This window comes from the organism of the source record quoted next, unplaced genomic scaffold, assembly GCF_019419815.1.
Source record: "Pyrus x bretschneideri cultivar Hongxiangsu unplaced genomic scaffold, Pyrus_bretschneideri_v1 Contig57, whole genome shotgun sequence".
NCBI classification, from domain to species: domain Eukaryota; kingdom Viridiplantae; phylum Streptophyta; class Magnoliopsida; order Rosales; family Rosaceae; genus Pyrus; species Pyrus x bretschneideri.
Genome location: NW_025999795.1, coordinates 1874386 through 1896948, shown reverse-complemented (window position 1 = coordinate 1896948; position 22563 = coordinate 1874386). Strand labels below are relative to the sequence as shown.

At 37.0% G+C, this 22563-nt stretch overlaps 2 protein-coding genes across 5 annotated transcripts; both read left to right on the top strand.

Annotated features, from left to right (window-relative positions):
• The first annotated feature begins 10604 nt into the window (after positions 1-10604).
• On the top strand, positions 10605-13465 carry LOC103943518 (cyclic nucleotide-gated ion channel 1). Its single transcript, XM_048571052.1, has 7 exons — positions 10605-10761; positions 11184-11571; positions 11676-11897; positions 12031-12320; positions 12415-12529; positions 12659-12907; positions 12997-13465. Exons 1-7 carry the CDS (start codon positions 10688-10690, stop codon positions 13375-13377), a joined length of 1719 nt encoding a protein of 572 aa, XP_048427009.1. The 5' UTR covers positions 10605-10687; the 3' UTR covers positions 13378-13465.
• Positions 13466-18586: 5121 nt separating this feature from the next.
• On the top strand, positions 18587-22241 carry LOC125471122 (cyclic nucleotide-gated ion channel 1-like). Of its 4 annotated transcripts, XM_048571159.1 has the most exons (9): positions 18587-18731; positions 18820-18927; positions 19075-19513; positions 19638-19868; positions 20002-20297; positions 20396-20510; positions 21122-21376; positions 21479-21771; positions 22002-22241. In XM_048571159.1, exons 2-9 carry the CDS (start codon positions 18890-18892, stop codon positions 22132-22134), a joined length of 1800 nt encoding a protein of 599 aa, XP_048427116.1. In that variant the 5' UTR covers positions 18587-18731; positions 18820-18889; the 3' UTR covers positions 22135-22241. The 4 variants fall into 4 exon arrangements, with proteins under 4 accessions (XP_048427116.1, XP_048427115.1, XP_048427117.1 ...); XM_048571158.1 differs by having other exon boundaries at positions 21479-22241; XM_048571160.1 differs by having other exon boundaries at positions 18699-18731; positions 19104-19513; positions 21479-22241.
• Positions 22242-22563: the final 322 nt, after the last annotated feature.

Genomic DNA, 22563 nt, shown 5'->3' with positions numbered 1-22563 from the left:
GCCGTCCAATTAAATAAATTAAAATTAATAAAAAAGTTAACTAGAAGTTAAAAACAGATGTGTAGATAGCACCACTTATTTTATATAATTCTCCCGCCCCTGGAATAGCAGTTGACACACTTGGGATAGGACAAGGATTGTCCGTTCTTCACTTCCGGTGCCCTCCTGTTTTGTGTGGTCACGGTTAAACCACGTCAACATTTTATATTATTTTTTTATAAAGATAATAAGATAAAAATGAATAGTAATATAAAATGGTGACATGGTTTAATCGTGACCACAAAAATAGGAGGGCACGAGAATGACACCGGAAGTGGAGGGTAGACAATCGTTGTCCATTGGGATAAACTAGGGGAGATTTGGATCCTTGCCGAATCCCATGAGGATCTTAGAGATCAACTAATATGGATCGTTCGGTCTTAATTAAATATTTTTTGTGTTTTTAAAAATAAAACATCACTATTTTGCATGGAAAATATAAAAAAAAAAAAATTATAACCGTACGATTTAGAATCCCAAGAGAGGGAGGGATCGGCAAGCATCCAAATCCAACTAGGGGCTACCTTGTGACGTCCTTGTCCTACTATGTTAACAGTAGCACAACACCGCTAAGCTTGCGCGTGTTAAGCCACTCTGTCGGAGCGCGCGTAACTCTGCTCCCTGTGATTGAACCAAGTCCATCCTACTCAAAATATTGCAGAAAACTTTCTCTCCCTCTCTCTATGTCTCTCTCTCATAGAGTTTTTACATGAGCCTCAACCCTCAGAGCAACTCCAGCGTTGGAGCCCTCCCCCCTGGCAATACACTATTCAATCCACCTAATGAACAGTAATTGCCCTTAATGAACAGTAAGTAGCCCTGGCAATAGATTTTGCATCTCCACCGTTACACTTCTATAGCCCTGGCAATAGGCAATAAAATATTAGTATTTTTTTTATTTATAAAATTAATACAAAATAATTTTAAATGTAATATCGGATAAGATTTTTAATCGTTGTCGGTGCGCCACGTGTCATTATCCTAAGTATTATTAAATAATACAAAATAAATAATTATAATATGGATTTCTGATAAGATTATTAACCAATCACGTCGCGCCACGTGTCATAATCGGTTCACAATCTTTGAGGATAGATTTCCATCAGATTTTAAACGAATGACGGCATGCCACGTGTCATAATCTGTTAACAATCTTGGATGATAGATTTCCTTCAAATTTTTAACGAATGACGGCATGCCACGTGGCATTATGCAGAACCTAATCCTTTCTGAATCCTCTATATAATCCACCATCCATCTTCACAAATCTCACACCAAAATTCTCAAGATCTCTATCATTATTCATAATTTCTGCTTCCTTATTCACAAAAATCAGTTTCAATATTCATAGTTTCTGTTTCTTTCTTTCAATGTCTTCTTCTTCTTCCTCAAGGATGATGTGGGAATTGAATCAGGAAGAGGAAGACTTGTTTAACCAATCAGAATCAATGTTCAATCACCAGGGGGTAAGAAATGAGAGGGAAGAAGATGAGGAGCGTCAAATGAGAGATGACGACGTAAGAAGGGGCAGAGCCTCACATTCCCGTCGAGTCATCCAAGCTGCGGCTCAGATCTGCAGGCCCAGGCGTTCCGGAAACCTTGATAGAAGCAGGCAACGACGAGGTATGGAACTCTTGGATGATTATTTTGTTCCTAATAGTGCATTCCCTGATATGTACTTTAGACGTCGTTTTAGAATGGAACGACATTTGTTCAACAAAATCATGATTGCTGTTTGCAACCATGATTCTTATTTTGTGCAAAAAAAAGATGCTTTTGGTGCTATGGGTCTACTGCCGGAGCAAAAAATTACTGCTGCCTTGCGGATGCTTGCATATGGAGCATCTGCAGACCAAGTGGATGAGATAACGAGGATGGGGCAATCAACCATTCTTGAGTCCCTGATGAGGTTTTGCGGAGCAATCGAATCTATCTACACCGCTGAGTACCTCCGCAAACCCACACACATGGACTTGGAGCGGCTGTTGAAGAAGGCAGATATGCGTGGCTTTCCTAGGATGATTGGAAGCATTGATTGTATGCACTGGACGTGGAAAAACTGTCCAAGTGCATGGCAAGGCGCTTACGGGGACAGAAAAGGGGCAAAAAGTATCATTCTGGAGGCGGTGGCATCTTTTGATACATGGATTTGGCACGCCTTTTTCGGGGTCCCAGGAGCTCAAAATGACATCAACGTCCTTGCCCAATCCCCAGTGTTCAACGATGTCCTGCAAGGAAAGGCACCAAAAGTTACATATGAGGTCAACGGACGTATGTACGACGGGCTATACTACCTAGCTGACGGCATCTACCCGCGCTGGTCAACATTTGTCAAAACAGTGCCACGTCCGCGGAGTGCGAAGGAAAAACACTTTGCAAGCTGTCAAGAGGGGTGCAGGAAGGATGTGGAGCGTTGTTTTGGTATCCTCCAAGCTCGCTGGGCGATCGTCAGGGGTGCTGCCAGATTGTTTGATGTAGAGTCGCTTCGATCCATCATGATGACGTGCATCATTCTTCACAACATGATTGTGGAAGATGAGTACGATTATGAAGCTGTTGATGAATATGAGCCAGACCCGATGAACAATTCAAGAACACGTATATATTGTGCTCATGACGCCACCGATGACCCCGTGCAACATGAGCCATTACAAAGGGATGGACGTTACAATGAAAGGCTCATTCAACGATATACTGCATTTCAAATGCCAGACATCCACAATGCCCGACAAATTGACTTGATAGAGCACCAGTGGGCATTGAAACAAGCTGAAGATAATTAAGTTCATTTTAGTGTGTTATTTTGAATTTGGTATGTTTATGTTATTTTATTTGGTGTGTTTTATTATTTGGTATGTTTATGTAATTTTTTTATGTTTATGTTTATGTAATTCTTAGTATATGTAATTCTTAGTATGTTTATGTAATTCTTAGTATATGTAATCTATGTAAAGGACTTTTAATTAGAACGATGGACTTTTAATGGACTTTTAACAACATAAATAACTTACCAAATTAATTTGAATAAATATTCATGAACATGGAAACAACATAAATAATACAAACAATAAATAATAAATTACAACCCAAAGTGATTGGAAAATTATGGGCTCCGATTACAAAAAGTACTCTATTCATCATCACTTAACCAATTTGTGCTGCTAGGATGATCTTCTCTTGCGGTGCTAGAACCACCTTGGCTTGCTATTGTTTCTCTTGCACACCTCCTTCGCACCACGTCCGCTTTCTCTAACTTCCAAAAAAATTTAGAATTTGGAGACTTCCCTTCTAAAGACATGTTCATAATCTCACGATCTTGTTGAGCTCGTCTTTCTTCTCTAACATGTTCCCTTTCTTGCCTAAGTAGCTCTCTTTCTCTCTCATTAGCATAAAATTCTCTCTCAACAGCTGCTGCTTTTGATGCCTTATCAGCCTTATCAGCCTCATCTTTCGCCAGTTCCCTCACCAAAGTCAATTCACCTTGGCGAGTAAGTTCTTCCATGAACTTTGCATAATCGTTCTTGGAAGCACTCCCTTTTCTCTTTGTAGCCTTCTTACCTTGAGGCCTAATTGGAAAACGGGTCGAACCCGACGCTTGTTCAGGGAGGGGCGTTTCGGGCACTTCTTCTGCATCATCTTCATGAACATGATCGGGTGTAGAGTGTAGAGGGGTGCTGTTCATGTGCACTTCTGGACCAACTGGCACAACTCTAAATTTAGGACAATCTTTGACAATATTCCAACATTCCCACCGGTTGAATGATTTATTTTTGCTTTTGGTTTTGGCAGCATACCAAGCTTGTGCTTGAAGTTCCTACACAATAAAAATAAGTAACAAATAAATAATACAAATAAATAATTATAATGAAAATAAGTAACTAGCAAATATATACATATATATATATATATAAGTAACAAAGATAATGAAAATAAGTAAGAAGGCTTCAAGTTTAGTAAATAATGAAAATAATTAACAAATATATATATATATACATTAATTTTAATGAAAATAAGTAACAAATAAATAATACAAACAACATAATTATAATGTAACAAATAAATGTAACAAATAAGTAACAATAACATAATTATAATGTAACAAACAACATAATTATAATGTAACAAATAAGTAACAATAAATAATAAATTTTGTACGTAACAAATAAAGAATACAAACAATAAATAATAATATCTTGTTACCATATCCGAGTAATTTTCCCCACTTCGAATATTATTACTAGCTTGTGCCAAAGCGTCTCTCCACGTACTAAACGATTGGCTAAGTAATTTCCAACGACTGGACGACATCGATTCTTTGGTTCTTTTCCCACCAATTTTCTCAAGATAATTGGTATGAATAAGACTCCACATTTCTCGCAACTGCATCTCATTACCCGTAAGCGAACTATGAGTAACTTCAACCCAGCTAGTACACAACGCAACATCTTCAATAAGCGACCAATTCGTACCTGCACCAGTGGTCATTTTGTTGAAAAAAATGGATTCAAACTTTGAGACAAAGAAAGGAATGTGATTGAAAGTAGTTGAGAAAATATGAAATTGTTGTGAAGGTAGATGATAATGAGAAGGTATTTATAGAAAAGTAAAAACAATTTTTTTTACAATTTTTTTCAGATTTTTCAGATATTTTTTTGAATTTTTTACACTTTTTTTTGAATTTTTATTCAATTAATTAATCTCTGCCGTTGGATATAAAAAAATTTGAATTCCAACGCTCCAGATTGTGCCACGTGTCACAACGGTAACTTTTCATATTTTTTAAACTATTTTTTCATTTATTTTTTAATTTATAAAGCATTTTAATATCCACCGTTGATCTCAGATCGAACGGTGGATATTAAATCTGACAGTTTTATATTTTTTTACCGTTGAGATCTAACGGTCCACATTAAGTGACCGTTAGGATCTAACGTACCGTGGGAAGCCACGTGGCTTCCCAACGGTAACAGACAAAACTTTTTTTTTTCTGATTAAAGTGTCAGGACGCGCCCCCACGCGCGGGTGGGGTGCACGCGCCTGACACAAAAAAAATTAAATAATACGCTGACGCCACCCTGGCGTCAGCATGGCGTCACTCCCACCCCGGGCTCAAGGCCTGTCAATTCCTCACGGGCCTGGCCCTCGGGCCTCCCCCGCCCCCCGGCCTGCGTCACGCTGGACGCCTTCCACCGGCCCTCGGGCCTTTGTTCTGGAGCCGGTCCCCCGAGCAATATGCTACGGTGGGAGTGCTCTCAAGTCTCAGTCCGCTGTTAAAAGTTTAGTGCTTTTCTTTTTCTTTTAATTTAATGCAATTTCTCTATCAATTTCCCGACTTTGATTGTACTGCTAACTGCTAGCAATCAATTGATTAATTTCTAAAAGTAAAGAACAAAGCAATTTCCCAACTCTCTCTGCTCTCATAAAAAATTTTAATCATTTTTTAATCACAATTAGTGACTGGCTAAACAGGTCAGATCCTCATCCCTTCCGATTTTAATTCCGAATTAATTAATGGGTCTATGTTTTTTAAATTATGTCGTACCCCATGAATTTCACTTCAAAGACTCCAACTTTCCCTTTCCTAATCACTTGTTTAATCATTTTTTAATCTGGGTTTGTTAATCTTATTCTTCTAAATGTTCTTTTTGCTTACCCTTAATTGCAAATCCTGTCTCTTTCAAAACCCAATTATTCAAATTTTTAAATTTAATATTTTACTTTTGGATCTTGCACGCTAATTCGGTTGATAATCTATCTTTGCTTGCAGGCTTCTGGGTCACTGTTGATGTTGTTGTAGGTAATTAAATTGATAATCTTTCTCTTAATCCATATTTTCGTGTTTTAATTTTAACAGATTTTTTCTCTCCTGTGTGAAAGTTTTCTCTGTTTCTTTTGCATTTCTCTGGTTGCCGAGCAGTGGGAGGTGTTTAGAGGTTGGAGCTGTGGATTTATTTGTTAATGGCGGATTTGGTAGGGCCTAGTTTGTACAGCTGTTGTAATTGCAGAAACCATGTTTCCCTTCACGATGATATAATTTCCAAGGCTTTTCAGGTGAGGTTTCCACAATATTTATTGTTCACTTAGTCTTCTTTGATTTTTATCTGTTGAGAAAATAAGATTTGAATTTTTGTTTTTCTGGAGCTTTACTATGATCATTGAGTTTTGTAGAACTTTAAACTGATTTGCATAGGGATTCGTGTGATTTCCGCACTCCTCTTTCTCCGCCTGCACACCTTCCTTTTTTTTTACTCAAGCCGTTGGATTGAATGAGTAAAGAAGAACCAATGCATAGAAACAAAAATGCAGGAGGAGAAAACGAGAGTATGAAAATCGCTGTCCTTTACACAAAGAGGGTAAATTTCACAGAAGAATTGAAATTGGGGTGTCGACTTTGTCTTTGTAGGTTATCTGCTTTTTATTCGTCGTTTTTCTTTGTCACTAATCATGAGGGTTCTTGGCTGGTGAAGCCTGTGATCAATATATGAACCGAATGGACCAATGAACATACGAAGATAACTTTCCATTTTTTACACGAATAGGACACATAGTTTGCTCTTTGTGCTGGATGTTGTAACACGAAAGTACTGCGTCTCATCTTTCACGCAAGGCGTCCTTTTTTTGTATAAAGATTATGTTTTTGTTGAAGTTGGTAAAATCGTTCAAGTTATTGGCTCTTGCCCCAGGGAATCAAAATAAACACAACCAAACAATGTGAAAACCAAAAACAAAATGGTTTGAATTTTTTTTTTTTTTTGACAAAGGTTACTTTATTAATTACTAACACAACATAATTACATAAATTGAGGCGAAGATAAGTGGGAGCTGATTGCGAAGTCGATGAAGGATGAAGCCAGTCCGGATTGAGGAACGTGGAGGTGTAAGACCAATTTCAATGGTGGGTTAAAAGTTAAATTATCCTTCAAAATTTTCCTCCAAACCCACTCCAACCCAAGGGGAAATTTTGGGTAAAATGCTAAATTAATGTCAAATTCCTCCTAAAATTTAGCCCATAAATCGAAGTGGACTTCACCCAATATTTATTGGAATTTAAATTTTTTTAGATTAAAATGTTCATAAAATTAATTTACGATAATCTGCATATTTATTTTAAAAAAATTAATTTAACAAAAAAAATAGCCTAAGTTCATTCTTTAATAATCTCGAGCTAAAATTTTATACTAGAACGGTTGGAGCAGAAAAACTGTTCTTGGGCTAAAAGCTAAATTTTCTGGGCTAAAAATTTTGACTTTTAACCCAACCATTGGAGATGATCTCAGGAAGGGGAAAGCGAAAAAGGGGGTAGAGGAGGATGGAAACAGGGGGAAAGGTGAAAGGAAGGAAAGAGGGGGTAAAAGTGGAAGAAGGGGGAAATGGATAAAAAGGAAAAAGGGTTGCAGTCAAAGGAGGCAAATTGTCTGCCTTCCTAAAATGATGCCCTTCCTATACTCTTCTATTTTATACAATCACGGTTAAATCACGTCAACATTTTATATTAATTTTTTTTATAGAGATAATAAGACAAAAAGTAATAAGAATATAAAATATTGACCTTGCTTAACCATAACTGCACAAATATGAGAGGATGGGGAGGGCACATAACAGGAGGGCAGACAATCTGCCTCTGTCAAAGAAAGCATATGCAGAGGGGTTAGGAGGAAAGGGGCAAACAGACCACTGGGCTGTGGAAAACGAAAGAGGGAGGATGAAGGATGAAGGAGTAAAGAACCAAGGGTAAATGGGAAGAACGGGAGATGGATACTTGGGAATCACTCAAATCAAGGGCAAAAGAGCTTGTTTGACGTTACTAATTATGGATTTACTTGACACGACTGAGCTTAATACTTGATTTTTTTTTTTTGAACAAATGATATTATCTACATTAAGGGTTATGAAAGTGGGCTAGCCCCTCAGAATGGGCTAGCAATAATATGGTTCTATAACCTCTCACTTACAAATGAAGAGGAATACTATTAGACTATAATATTAAATGACGCCTAACACTTGATATAAAGAGGAGAAAATCCACTCGCTTCAAGTTCAATTGCACGAGGCAAAATATCTATTTTTTAATTCATCTAAATGTTTGATAGATGGAGTGAATGTGATACAGCAGTTGTTCACATTATTACATTTTAACCCTGTTTTCTTAGACAGTAATTCATTGCTTTTGTGTATGAAGTGAGGGTATTTTAGGGATTTTCAAATGTTCCACCATTTTTTTTGCTCTCAGTTTATATATACTAGAATACCACACACATATGTGATGTAAAGGCATGTAAATAGTCTGATCGGATGTACTCTGATTTTGCACGAGAGCCTCTGAATATCAGATTGGGAGTTGTGTCATACATGTTTAATCTGTTAAGGGTTCTAAACTAAAATCACAGCACTTGGCCAATCTTCACAGTTCCATATAATTTGCTGCCTTAAATTCACTTAGAAAAAAATATATCATGATGACTATGTTGATAACTGAAGATCCGGATACGTTTATTGATGTTTATTTGCAGCTGTTGGTAGTGACTACTGGGTCTTTGTAATATTAAACCTGGCATTTTAAGCCCGACCCGACCCACCCATTAAAATTAGTATTTGGGTGAATGTTTAACAGTTTGGGTGGTAATTGGTGAACCCGTTAATCACTCGTTAATTAACGGATCATTTGGGTCGACAATTGAGCCTATATTATGCCAGTACCCCTTGAATATTTGTTCCCCATTAGCGACTCCCTATATTTTTTTCCGTATGCAAAATTATTAATGTTTTTATTAAGAGAAACCATAACAGGTTTTAAGCAAGTTTAGAAAGATTAGGCTTAACCGTAGTAGTATGCAGAAAGCGTTATACAGGTGAATCAGATGCAATGCACATGAAATGATAATTTCTATTGATCACTCTCAGGTAAAAAATTGTATTTTTTGAAGTTATTAAATTTTTAACACATATATCTCACCATTTGTATAATAACAAGTGGTGTACCGCTTCGTGTTTCCGTCCACCGAAAAATCTCTTGTAGTTGAGGGTGTGGCTATCCATTACTCAAAAAAAGAAAAGAAAAAGAAAAAAGGGGGTGGGGGAAATGAGAGGATGACTTGTGGAAAGAAAAAGAAAAAGAAAGAAAAATGAAAACGGGAAAAGAAAAAAAAATATGATTAAAATAATTTCGCCAAGGCTTACTTTCGGCGGAGGAAATTTCGGCGAAGCTTCTCTTACTTTGCGTTCTCTAAAAAGCGTCTTCCTTTGTAAATTTCCACGCTGCAGATTTGAGGTATTACTGTTGTTGAACGCTTCGGTGCGGGCCTTGAGGAATGGAGTCGGTAATTTTTCATGAAATATTTGGTTCCATCCTTGCAGGTACCAACTCTATCAGCAGAAATTTACTTCAAGATACAGGTCTAGCTGAGAACCTGCATCAGAAATATGGTCAAAGTGACGCTAGTCATCTGCAAAGATCGTCAACACTCCCAATGCTTAAAACAACCTTTACATCAAATATATGCGATTTTAAAAGAATGTACTGTTTACCTTTAACGAAAAATTATTTTTTATATTTTTTTTGATACTATTTATTACACTTGTATTTTTCATTTTTCATTAAAATAATTTTTTTTAAAAAACTTTTCATAAACTTTCCTATTTTAAAATGGCATATATTGGTACAATTAAGACAAAAATGGGCCATTTTTGTCAAATTTTTTATAATTTAGGGGAGTCACAGCAGTAAAGAAAAGTAAAAAGGAAAAAAAAGAGAAAAAAAGGGTAATGAAAGTTTTTTTCTTGGCAAAATAAGGGGTGGGATCACCTAAAAAATTAGCTCAAAGAGTTATTACAGATAATTCGAGTCTTAAGAATTCCTATTATATCATCAAAAACACTGTTTTTTAGAGAGGAGAAAGTGTGAAAAGAAAAGGAAAGGAAGCAAAATGGAAGGTAAGGGACTACTAAACCTTACTCTAAACCGAAAAAACAATTTATTATTAAAAAGAAAGAAAAAGGTCAGGTAGACGGGACTGGTAGAGAGAAGAAGAAAGGGACGTGTGGAATCAGTTCAACACTGCATTAAGTATTGTATTATTCTTATACTATTTAGTTCATATCAAGCTAATTCAGTTTAGTCTTTAAAGTTAATCCAGAAATAATTCATAAGCATTTTTACTCACCATCCTACACTCTAAGGTATGCTCACCACGGTAAACTCTAAGATATGCTTACCACCATTTCTAAAGATTGACACGTGTCCCATAAGAGAATCATGGTTAACGATTAACAATTAATAATTACTTATCAATTAATCAGGAGAGAGAAAATCATTTAATAGTAAAAAATTAAGGAATTAAGTCGTTTCTTCTTATTCCCCAAAATCACAAGCCACTTCTTCATGCATGAAAACTTAACAGAGAAAATATTGTCACGTAATAGTATTTCCGTAAAATTATGTATGTTTTAGGATGAATTCTTGACATTTTTTAAACCCATTTAATTGCAGAAGTAAATAAGAATATTAAACTTGAAATGTCTCAACAAATATCCGTGGACCTTTCAAACCATTTTTCTGGTATTTCTACGAACCTTCCTGGCCCGCGTGTGATTTTACGAACCGCCTCTGTTCTATATTAATGGACCCCAACGCAGTAGTTGGTAATTGTTCATGAAATACTTCGGGAAATCTCCTTTCCGGTTACACATGAATCGCCCTGAGGTAGAGAGAGTTGGAAATTCGAGGTTTGTTTCGTAAATCTAGGCACTTATACATGATTGCAGGCGAAAAAATAGGATTGAGAAGTAGGTATTGTTAGACAAGATCAGCATGCTAAGCTTATTGCCGAAACTTATGGAGTTTGACTTCGTTCAAACTCTTATCGTTCCAGATGTTCCTTGTTTTTAGGGCTGTTTAGTATTTGTTCTTCTGTTGTATTTTTGAACGTATGGTTGTAATCTGTTTTCTTTTTTTTTTTTTTTTTTTTTGAAACCCAGTTGTAATCTGTTTTCTTATTTTTCTGGTTGTAATCCTTTTGTATCTAGGGTTTTCAAACCCAATGTAATCATGAAACTCTTATCTGTTTTCTTATTTCTTGTTCTTACTATAGTTCTGCCAATTGTGAAGGAAGTGTTATAATTCAAGTTTCTTGTGTTCTGTTCGGTAGTCTGCAGGTGGGTTCTGCCAATATCGATTATGGAAGAAATAGACCAGTGTCATGTCGCGAAATCTTTGGTCCGAATGGAGTTAGGAATGCTGTGTTTGTACTACTGTTGTGTTTTGCTGTCTCAGCGGAACCCTTATTCTTATTCACTCCTACAGTCGACAAAGACATGAAGTGTATCAAGATTGACAAGTTGGCGGTAGTGGCTCTTAGTTTGCGATTCCTCACAGACTTCTATCTCCTTTCTGCCATTATCGTTCAGCTGGTACCTACACGTGAGGTTGCGACACCTCAGGCCGGTCCAAATGTGGGGAGGAGGGGATCGGCTAAGGAAACTCTGGGGCGATGCAATTTAATTGTTAATATTTTCGCTGTTGCTCCTATTCCATACGTAAGTGATCAACCTTTCCCCTTCCGAACTATATCAATTACTACAAACTGGGACATATATTCCTAATTGATTCAAAATCGTCATTTAATTGTTGGTTTTTGCAGGTCGTTATTCCCTTTTTCGCAAAAATGCTAAGGCACTCAAAGATGTTTCTGAACTTTCTTGTTGTGCCGCAATACATAGTCCGGTTTATACAATTTAATTGGTTTAGTCAGAAACTCGAGAAGGATATAACCAAAGACGCTCCTGAAATATGGACTCAAACTGTTTTCAAACTCGGGGTTAGAAGTGCTTTCATATTGTTTAAGTCCTTCCATGCTTGTGTGGTAAGTCTTATTCCTTATTCCTTAATTAGTTTATTTTAACCATTCCATAAGTTTATTAACGTCATTTTTTGCCAAAAGTATTGTAGAACGTTTGTAATTTTTCATGTAACTTCTACCGTCAAAATCCCTTTAGGTATTCGGAGCTTTTTGGTACTTTTTTGCAATTCAACTGGAAACAGTTTGCTGGCAATATGCTTGTCGAAGTGAAAATGGTTGTGAACTTGGAGGTTTTAATTGTAAGGACGAGGATACTTTCGGAAATGTCACGCTTCTGAATAATATATGCCGCCCTGCAAATCCACCAACTGAAACGTCGTTTAATTTCGGTATATTTCTTGATGCCATTCAATCTGGTATTTTGAGCTCAACAGATTTTCCACGGAAATTCTTGCACTGTTTTTTGTGGGGCTTACAAAATCTAAGGTTCGTTTTTCATTACTGCTATTGTTATTATCTGAAGAGAAATAAGATATGCTTGAGCTCATTTAATTTAGGGTTTTCTGTTTCTTTTTTGCAGTTCTAAGGGGACTAATCTCCAGACTAGCAGTAATGCATGGGAAACCCTCTTTGCTCTTTCTGTTTGTCTTCTCGGCTGGGTATTAGCTTCTCTATATATCTTTACTGTTGCGCAGGTTGGTACTGACTACCAAGTTTTCGAATAAAAATTCCAACTAAACAAAATCTTTCAAGTTGGCAAAGAAAGCTAATTTATTATTTTAGTATACTAAAACCTACATGCTGTGGAACTGATGTATATCCAGGGGATAATTGAATTATCAAGGAAGAATGGAAAGTTGACCGAAATGAAGAAGAAGATAAGTCCACTGATAGAAGATTGGTTAAAGGAGAATGACCTCCCTTTGGCTTTGAAAGAGAAGATCGTGACATCTGCATTAGGCAACAAATTGAGAGCGGATGAAGTTATCAATATCATAAATATCCACAACATTCTACCCCGGAAAGATTTAATGGATATCAAGCGCCGTCTCTGCCTAAATACACTAAACAAAGTAAGCTTTCGTATTAAAATAAAATAAAATAAAATTAACTCGTGGTCTTGCTCTTTATATATTTCTCATATATATGCGTCTTCCTCTAGGTTCCGATGCTTCAAAATGTGAGTGAGGCACAATTTGAAGTATTCTGCGAGTATCTTAAGCCGGTGATTTATAAGGCGAGCACCTTTATTACTCGAGAGGGGGAACAATTTGATAAGATTTTATTCATCACGCAAGGAGAAGTGAGGACCTACACAACTTCAGTTGCTGATGGACGGGGTTCTTCAAGCACTGGCAATACTCTTGGTGATGACTTTCAGAAAGGTGATTTTTGTGGACAAGAACTTCTCCAAGCTTGTGAATCAACTGGAAGGACCATCTCTCACTCGACCAAAAATGTTTGGTGCAGCACAAAAGTTGAAGGATTTACGCTTACGATCGAGGACATGAAAAAAGGCATAGGAGAAATGGGAGAGAATTGAAAGTACAAATTGTTTTCAATTCTTAAGCAAATTCGTAAAACCTTTCTGATTTTGATTGAATTTTAAGTTAAATAATTTTTAAAAATTATTTTAGCTGTTGGATTTAAATTTGGACCGTTAGATTTTTTTTTTTTTTTTACCATTAAATTTCATTATATTTGATCTAAGCCGTTGGATTCCATAAATATATAAATATAAAACTAAAAGAAATAATAATTTGAACCTGGACCGTTGGATTAACCAACGTCCCATTTAAATATGGTCGTTCGATCAAAAAAAGTAGCCGGTAGGCTACTGACAGCAGGAGACACGCCCACGTGGGTGGGGTCCCCGTGGGAATCTGGCTGGCGCGTTGCTGCGCGTTGGGCGAGTGGCTCAAGCATCTGGGCTTCACAGCCCGTGTTTCACTCACAACAGGTAGGGCCCATAATGACTTTTGGCCTAAAAAAGGGCCGGTATCTGGCCTTCTTTTGAGCTTTGGGTTTTACGTTTTGTCTAGCACATGGGTTGGAGTGGGTTTTGGGGGAAGAGGAATTTTAGGTTATAAGCCATTGTTGGAGTTGGTCTAAGGTAGCAATAATAAACCATGGCATTTCTCAAGTATGCTATTTTCTTGTAATCAGTTGTAGATGCTGCTTTACTGTGTGCGGAGAAAAGGAATATCCAGATTAGACCACGAAACGCACATATCCTCCGGAGAAGTGAAGCAGTGCCCTCGCTGTCTCCCGAAAAACGTAAGACTCCGGTTGCTTCTCATCCTTCACGCAAGGCGTCCTTTTTTGTATAAAGATTATGTTTTTGTTGAAGTTTGTTGGTAAGAAAGGGGAAACCAGAAAAAAGTGAAGAGGAGGATGGAAACAAAGGGAAAGGTGGAAGGAAGGAAAAATGGGGTAAAAGTGGAAGAAGGGGGAAATGGATAAAAAGGAAAAAGGGGTTGCAGTCAAAGAAGGATGTAGAATGTCTGCCCTCCTAAAATAATGCCTTTCCTATGCCCTTTTATTTTGTGTGGTCACGGTTAAGCTACGTCAACATTTTATATTAAATTTTTTTAGAGAGATAATAAGACAAAAAGTAATAAGAATATAAAATATTGACGTTGCTTAACCGTAACCGTACAAATAAGAGGGGATGGAGAAGACACATAATAAGAGGGCAAACAATCTACCTCCGTCAAAGAAAGCATACGTAGAGGGGTTAGGAGGAAAGGGGCAAACAGGGCACTGGGCCATGGACAACGAAAGAGGGAGGATGAACGATAAAGGAGTAAAGAACCAAGGGTAAATGGGAACAACGGGAGATGGATACTTGGTAATCGCTCAAATCAAGGGCAAAAGAGCTTGTTTGATGTTACTAATTGTGGATTTACTTGACTCGACTGAGCTTAATACTTGAATTTTTATTTTTTTTAACAAATGATATTATCTACATTAAGGGTTATGAAAGTGGGCTAACCTCTCACAATGGGCTAGCAATAATGTGGTTCTATAACCTCTCATTTACAAATGAAGAGGAATACAATTAGATTGTAATATTAAATGGCGTCTAACACTTGATATAAAGAGGAGATAATTCACTCACTTCAAGTTCAATTGCACGAGGCAAAATAACTATTTTTTCATTCATCTAAATGTTCGATAGATGGAATGAATGTGATACAGCAGTTGTTCACATTATTATGTTTTAACCCTGTTTTCTTAGACAGTTATTCATTGCTTTTGTGTATAAAGTGAGGGTATTTTAGGGATTTTGAAATGTTCCACCATTTTTTTTGCTCTCAGTTTATATATACTAACCTATTGTCACACGCATATGTGATGTAAAGGCATGGAAATAGTCTGATAAGATGTACCATGATTTTGCGCGAGAGCCACGGAACATCAGATTGGGAGTTGTGTCAGATAGGTTTAATCTGTTCAGGGTTCTAAACTAAAATCACAGCACTTGGCCAATCTTCACAATTCCGTATATTTTACTGCCTCAAATTCACTTAGAAAAAAATATATCATGATGACTATGTTGATAACCGAAGATCCGGATACATTTATTGATGTTTATTTGCAGCCGTTGGTCAATGAGCTAAAAGAATTATGGGAAAACGGTGTTTTCACGTATGATAAATCTACCAGAAAGATGTTCATCTTGCGAGCAACAGTGATGTGAACTATAAACAGTGTTTTAAAAATTGGCCTAGGCGGCTGCTTAGGTGGCACCTAGGCGCTACACAGTGGTTATCCTTCTCGAACATCTTTATTAATTTTTGTCCATTGATCTTCTTCAATTCGTCCGATTCAACTGTCCAAATAATTTGGAGTCACAACAGTGAAGAAAATGAAAGGAAAAGAAAAAAAGGAAAAAGAGAAGAAAATGGAAGGTGAGGTGGAAAGGTAAGCCACTGGGGCTAGCCAAGTGGCTAGGGTGTGGGTAAGGCGTGGAGTAGTTAAAGGGTGTGGGTATCCATTACTGAAAAAAACAAAAGAAAAAAAAAAGGGGGTGGGGGAAAGGAGAGGATGACGTGTCGAAAGAAAAAGAAAAAGAAAAAGAAAGAAAAAGCAAGAAAGAAAAAAAAAACGGGGAAAGAAAAAAAATGATTAAAAAATATTTTGAATTTCAAAGACAATTTAGTCAGTGATTTAGTGCATGACAGCATCAAAAGCTTTATTATTTTTATACTACTTGGTCTATGACAAGCTAAATATGAGTTTTAACTCAAAATTTATTTTTTGGGGCAAATTTAACTCATAATTAATCATGCGTTAATGTGCTAGCCCACCATATATATGTATTATTTATTAGTTTTGTATTTATAAATTTATTGAATTCAACGGTTAAGATCTAATCAGATCAGATCTAACAGTCAAAATTTAAATCCAACGACTAAAATAATTAAAAAAATATTATTTCATGTGTTTTATATTCTTTTATAGTGTTCAGCAATTTTCATTGTGTTGGTTTAATGATTTTTCAATATTTATCGAAATCAAAATATTTTTATGTTAAAATGTTGGTACAATTAATTTCGAGCTAAAAATTGAATGTTAGAGCAAAAAATAGTTTATGGATTAAAACCTAAATTTTTTCGATTTTAAATTTTAATTCAAAAGTGGGAGATTGCGTGATTTCTAGGAAATAGTTGCCAGGTTGAAATAATAATAATAAACTGGATTAATGTAATTGGAAAGAGCATGCCTGGTTTTCGTACTAGGGATAGGTAATGGTTATGGTGGGCGGGTAACCGCGGTTAGTTACCCATAACTGTTTATGCTCATACTCGCATAATCGTTTAGCCGTTGGGTAATTGCCTAAACGATTATACTCATACCCATAACCGTTTATAAACGGTTAACCATACCCGTAACCGTAACCGTTTAATAACCGTTTACCCCGTTTACCCTTTTTAACCCGTTTATATTTTTTTTTTACCATTAACCCTTTTTCATCCGTCTACATGTTTTTAACAACTTAAAAATTTTAAAAAAATTGTCATAATTTTCTTTTTTTTGACAATTAAACACTGTTATAAGTAACATTTATCATACATTTCTGTATTTTAATTTTTTAAGTCCTTATACTATTCCAATAATTGAAATAATAGTTCACGGGCGATATTTTTAACTATTACTAATGAAGGTAATATAATATTTGCCAAGCATTATTTGGTTAAGAAAACTATTTAGAATATGGTATTCTTGGATTATTTCACCCATAATATAAAGTATTAACATATATATATATAATCAGCTACATTGTATTATAATTAGTTATATAAACCATGCACCATAGTCAATAGCATTGATTTAAGTTTTGCCGATAGAGAATATGGTTAGAAGAAGAAATACACTTGTTGACCGTGAATCATGTCTTTTCAGCAACAATCAAAAGATGTAACATTCAAATTGAAGAGATGTGATTATTGGGTTAATAACACAACTTCTCATCCCCTGTCAAACAGCCGCATATATATATATATAATTTTATTTTTAAAATATTCAACATTACATATATAAAATAAATGGATAAACGGTTATCCGTTTATAACCGCGGTTAATACCCATAACCACCCATTTAAATTTCATGAATAAACGGTTATACCCAAAACCGTTTATTTATCTAAACGGTTACCCATAATTGCGGGTATTTTGCCCATCCCTGTAACATCCCACATCGCCCAGGGGAGTGATCCTTAAATGTATATTCCCATCCTTACCTAGCACGAGGCCTTTTGGGAGCTCATTGGCTTCGGGTTCCATGGGAACTCCGAAGTTAAGCGAGTAGCGCGCGAGAGCATTCCCAGGATGGGTGACCCATCGGGAAGTTCTCGTGTGAGTTCCTAGAAACAAAACCGTGAGGATGTGGTCGGGGCCCAAAGCGGACAATATCGTGCTACGGTGGTGGAGCGGGCCCGGGAAGTGGTCCCCCCGGGCCGGGATGTGACAATTTGGTATCAGAGCCTAACCATGGTCGCGTGTGTGCCGACGAGGACGTCGGGCCCCTAAGAGGGGTGGATTGTAATATCCCACATCGCCCAGAGGAGTGATCCTTAAATGTATATTCTCATCCCTACCTAGCACGATGCCTTTTGGGAGCTCATTGGCTTCGGGTTCCGTAGGAATTCCGAAGTAAAGCGAGAAGGGGGTTAGAGCAATCCCATGATGGGTGACCCATTGGGAAGTTGCTCGTGAGTTCCCAAAAACAAAACCGTGAGGGAATGGTAAGCCCAAAGCGGACAATATCGTGCTACGATGGTGGAGTCGGCCCGGGAAGTGATCCGTCCTGGGCCGGGATGTGACAATCCCTATTTGGTACTGAGGTGATTCTGAAAAAAAAAAACTGGCATAAAAAAAAAAGCTGAGAGCTTTTTTGTGTTTGGTAAACATTCAGCTTTAATTTTTTTTCACAATTTTGGGTGAAAAAAAGCTAAAAACAAGAAATTGCAAAACCCAGCTTTGAAAAATCGATTTCTTTTCACATCAGTTTTATATAAAAGTTTACCAAACATTATAATACTGTTTTTTTTTTCAAAAGCACTTTTACAAAAAAATTTACCAAATATTTTGTTACTTTATTTCACATATATTTACTCTCACAGCACAATAAAAATAATTTTTTTTCAAAGCAGAGTAATACCAAACTAGATCTTAAAAAATTCCACAAACCGCACCTTAGGAGTAAACACGAACGGAAGAGAAATGAGAAAGGGGCAAAACGGGAATTCACCATACGCATCAGTTTTCGCCGAACCTTACTTTAGGCGCTGGAAATTTCGGCGAAACTCTCTCTCTACTTTGCGTTCTCTAAAACGGGACTCTTCCTTGCAAATTTCCACCCTTCCCAATCTGAGGCGGCGCAGATTTGAGGTATTACTACTGATGTTGAAGGCTTCGGTGCCGGGCTTCAGGAAGTTGTCGGTAATTTTTCATGAAATATTCTGTTCCATACTTGCAGGTACTGACTGTATCAGCAGAAATTTGAGGTATAGGTCGAGAAAGCTCCTTTGGGTTATAACTTATACATCATGAATCCCAGCGAGGAAGAGAGAACTGGAATTCCGAGGTTAGTTTGGCAAACCAGAGACGCAAATAGATCGAACTGCGGCATATTGAAATATATTATGCTTACTGCTCTGGTTGATTAGTGAAGTTTTAATGTGTTTTTGTTCCTGATTGGTGCAATTGTTATTTCTTTTGTTCTCTTCCGTAGTCCAATTCTGAATCCTGCAGCAACTACAGGGGAGAGTTGTGCCAATATCGATTATGGAAGAAATAGACCGACTAAAAAGCTCCCACTGTTATTTTGCGAAATCTTTGGTCCGAATGCGGAATTTCTTCAAGTTCGGAATTCTGTGATTGTACTAGTGTGGGCGTTTGCTGTCTTAGTGGATCCTTTATTCTTATACACTCCTGTAGTGAATAAAGACATGATGTGTGTTACAGTGGACAAAAAATTGGCAGCAGTGGCTTTTACTTTTCGATTGCTCGCTGACATGTGTTACCTTTCTGCCATTATCGGTGGGCTTGTACCTGTACATAAGGTTGGGACACCTGAGGTTGGTATCGCGGTGGGGAGGAGGGGATCAGCTAAGGAAACTCTGGGGCGATGCAATTTAATTAGTATTTTGGCTATTTCTCCTATTCCATACGTAAGAGATCAACCTTTCCCCTTCCGAGCTATATCAATTACTACAAACTAGGACAAATGTTCCTAATCGATTCATCGTCGTCATTTAATTGTTGGTTTGAGAATCTGCTATTGCTTGAGTGCAGGTGGTTATTCTCTTTTACGCAGAAATAATAAGGGGCTCGAGGTCTACAAGGATGTTTCTCAACTTTCTTCTTGTGCTGCATTACATGACCCAGGTCGTACGCTTTAATGATTTTAGGAAGATTCTCGAGAAGAATATAACCAAACACACTCCCAAAATATGGATTGACGGTGTTTTCAATTTCTGGATTAGAACTTCTTTCACCTTCTTTACCTGCATCCTTGCTAGTCAAGTAAGTCTTATTCCTTATTCCTTAATTAGTTTATTTTAATCATTCCATAAGTTTATTAACGTCATTTTCTGCCAAAAATATGGTAGAACGTTTGTAATTTTTCATGTAACTTCTAACGTCAATATCCCTTTAGGTTTTCGGAGCTTTTTGGTACTTTTTTTCGCTTCAACGGGAGATAGATTGCTGGCAATATGCTTGTCGAAGTGAAAATGCTTGTGAACTTGAAGGTTTTAATTGCAGGGACAAGGATACATTCAGAAATGTCACGCTTCTGAATAATCTATGCCGCCCTGCAACCGCAAATCCACCTGCTGCAACGTTTTTTGATTTCGGTATATTTCTTGATGCCATTCGATCTGGTATCTTGAGCTCAACAGATTTTCCACAGAAATTCTTGCACTGTTTTTGGTGGGGCTTACGAAATATAAGGTTCATTCTTCATTATTGCTATTATTATTATCTAAAGAGAAGTGATAAGATTTGCTTGAGCTCATTGAATTTAGGGTTTTCTGTTTCTTTTTCTGCAGTTCTTTTGGGCAAAATCTCCAGACTAGCAACTATATATGGGAAAACCTCTTTGCGGTTTTTGTTTCTGTTACAGGCCTGCTATTAGTTCTGATATATCTCAATGCGATTTTGCAGGTTGGTAGTGACTATTAGACCTGGCATTTTAAGCCCGACCCGACCCACCCGTTAAAATTAGTATTTGGATGAATGTTTAACGGTTTGGGTGGTAACGGGTGAACCTGTTAATCACTCGTTAATTAACGGGTCATTTTGGGTCAACAATTGAGCCTATATTATGCCAGTCCCCCTTGAATATTTGTTCCACATTAGCGACTCCCTATATTTTTTTCCGTATGCAAAATTATTAATGTTTTTATTAAGAGAATCCATAACAGGTTTTAAACAGGTTTAGAAAGATTAGGCTTAACCGTAGTAGTATGCTATGCAGAAAGCGTTATACAGGTGAATCAGATGCAATGCACATGAAATGATAATTTCTATTGATTACTCTCTGGTAAGGTTTATTATATATATACGGCCAATTGCAAGACTTGTAAACTTTGCATTTGGGTACTTTTAAATGTGTTAGCCTAATGGGTCGGGTCAAACCCGATTTAAATCCAATAAACCCGATCCGTTTGCCAGTCTACTTTGTTAAGCATTCAAATTGAACAGAATCTTTGAAGTTGGCAAAGATAGTTAATTTATTAATTTTAGTGTACTAAAGCCTACATGCTGTGGAACAGATGTATGTCCAGTTGACAGCTGCATTATCAAAGGAGAACAGAAAGTTGAGGGAAATGAAGAAGAGAAGTCCACAGATAGCATCGTGGTTCGATGAGAATGACCTCCCGTTGGATTGGAAGGAGAAGATCATGACATGTGCATTACACAAATTGAACGCGGATGAAGATATCGATATCATAAATATCCACAATATTCTTCCCCGGAAAGATTTAATGGATATCAAGCGCCATCTCTGCCTAAATACACTAAACAAAGTAAGCTTTTGTATTAAAAAAAGTAAGCATTTGTATCTAGGCAATACATTTTTGTTGGACTTGCTCTTTATATTTCTCATATGGATACGCGTCTTCCTCTAGGTTTCGATGCTTCAAAATGTGAGTGAGAAAGAGTTTGAAGTATTCTGCAAGTATCTTAAGCCCGTGATTTATAAGGCGGATACCTTTATTGTTCGAGAGGGGGAGCCATTTTATAAGATGTTATTCATCACGCAAGGGACAGTGAGGACCTACACAACTACAAGTGATGATGGAAGGGGTTCTTCAAGCACTGGTAATACTGTTGGTGATGAGTGCTTTCAGAAAGGTGATTTTTATGGAGAAGAACTTCTCCAAGATTGGGTATCAATCAGAAGGTTCTTCTCCTACTCGACCAAAAATGTTAGGTGCATCACAAAAGTTGAAGGATTTACGCTTACGATCAAGGACATAGAAAGAAGCAGAAACATAGCAGACAAAGCAAAATACAAGCAGAAAATTGAGCCACTTGAATCGGAGGAGGCGTGAGTTATAAGTTAGAATGCACAAATAATTGTTTTCGTTTCTTAAGCAAGTTCGTAAACCTTTCTGCAAGATCATGTCAGCATTTCTTCTCCTACTCGACCAAAAATGTTAGGTGCATCACAAAAGTTGAAGGATTTACGCTTACGATCAAGGACATAGAAAGAAGCAGAAACATAGCTGACAAAGCAAAATACAAGCAGAAAATTGAGCCACTTGAATGGGAGGAGGCGTGAGTTATAAGTTAGAATGCACAAATAATTGTTTTCGTTTCTTAAGCAAGTTCGTAAACCTTTCTGCAAGATCATGTCAGCATTTGTAAATTGAGTATGCGTTTCTGTCTCTTCTGCTGCAGTATTATCCCCATCGACACTGCATTGAAATATTGAAATGGTGTCCTTCCCATGCCCTTCTATTTTGTGGAAAAAAGGGGGTAAAAGTGGAAAAAGGGGGAAATGGATAAAAGGAAAAAAGGGGTTGCAGTCAAAGGAGGCAGATTGTCTGCCCTCCTAAAATGGTGCCCTTCCTATGCTCTTCTATTTTGTGCGGTCACGGTTAAACCACATTATTACGTTATTACGTTTTAACCTTGTTTTTTTAGACAGTTATTCATTGCTTTTGTGTATGAAGTGAGGGTATTTTAGGGATTTTCAAATGTTCCTCCA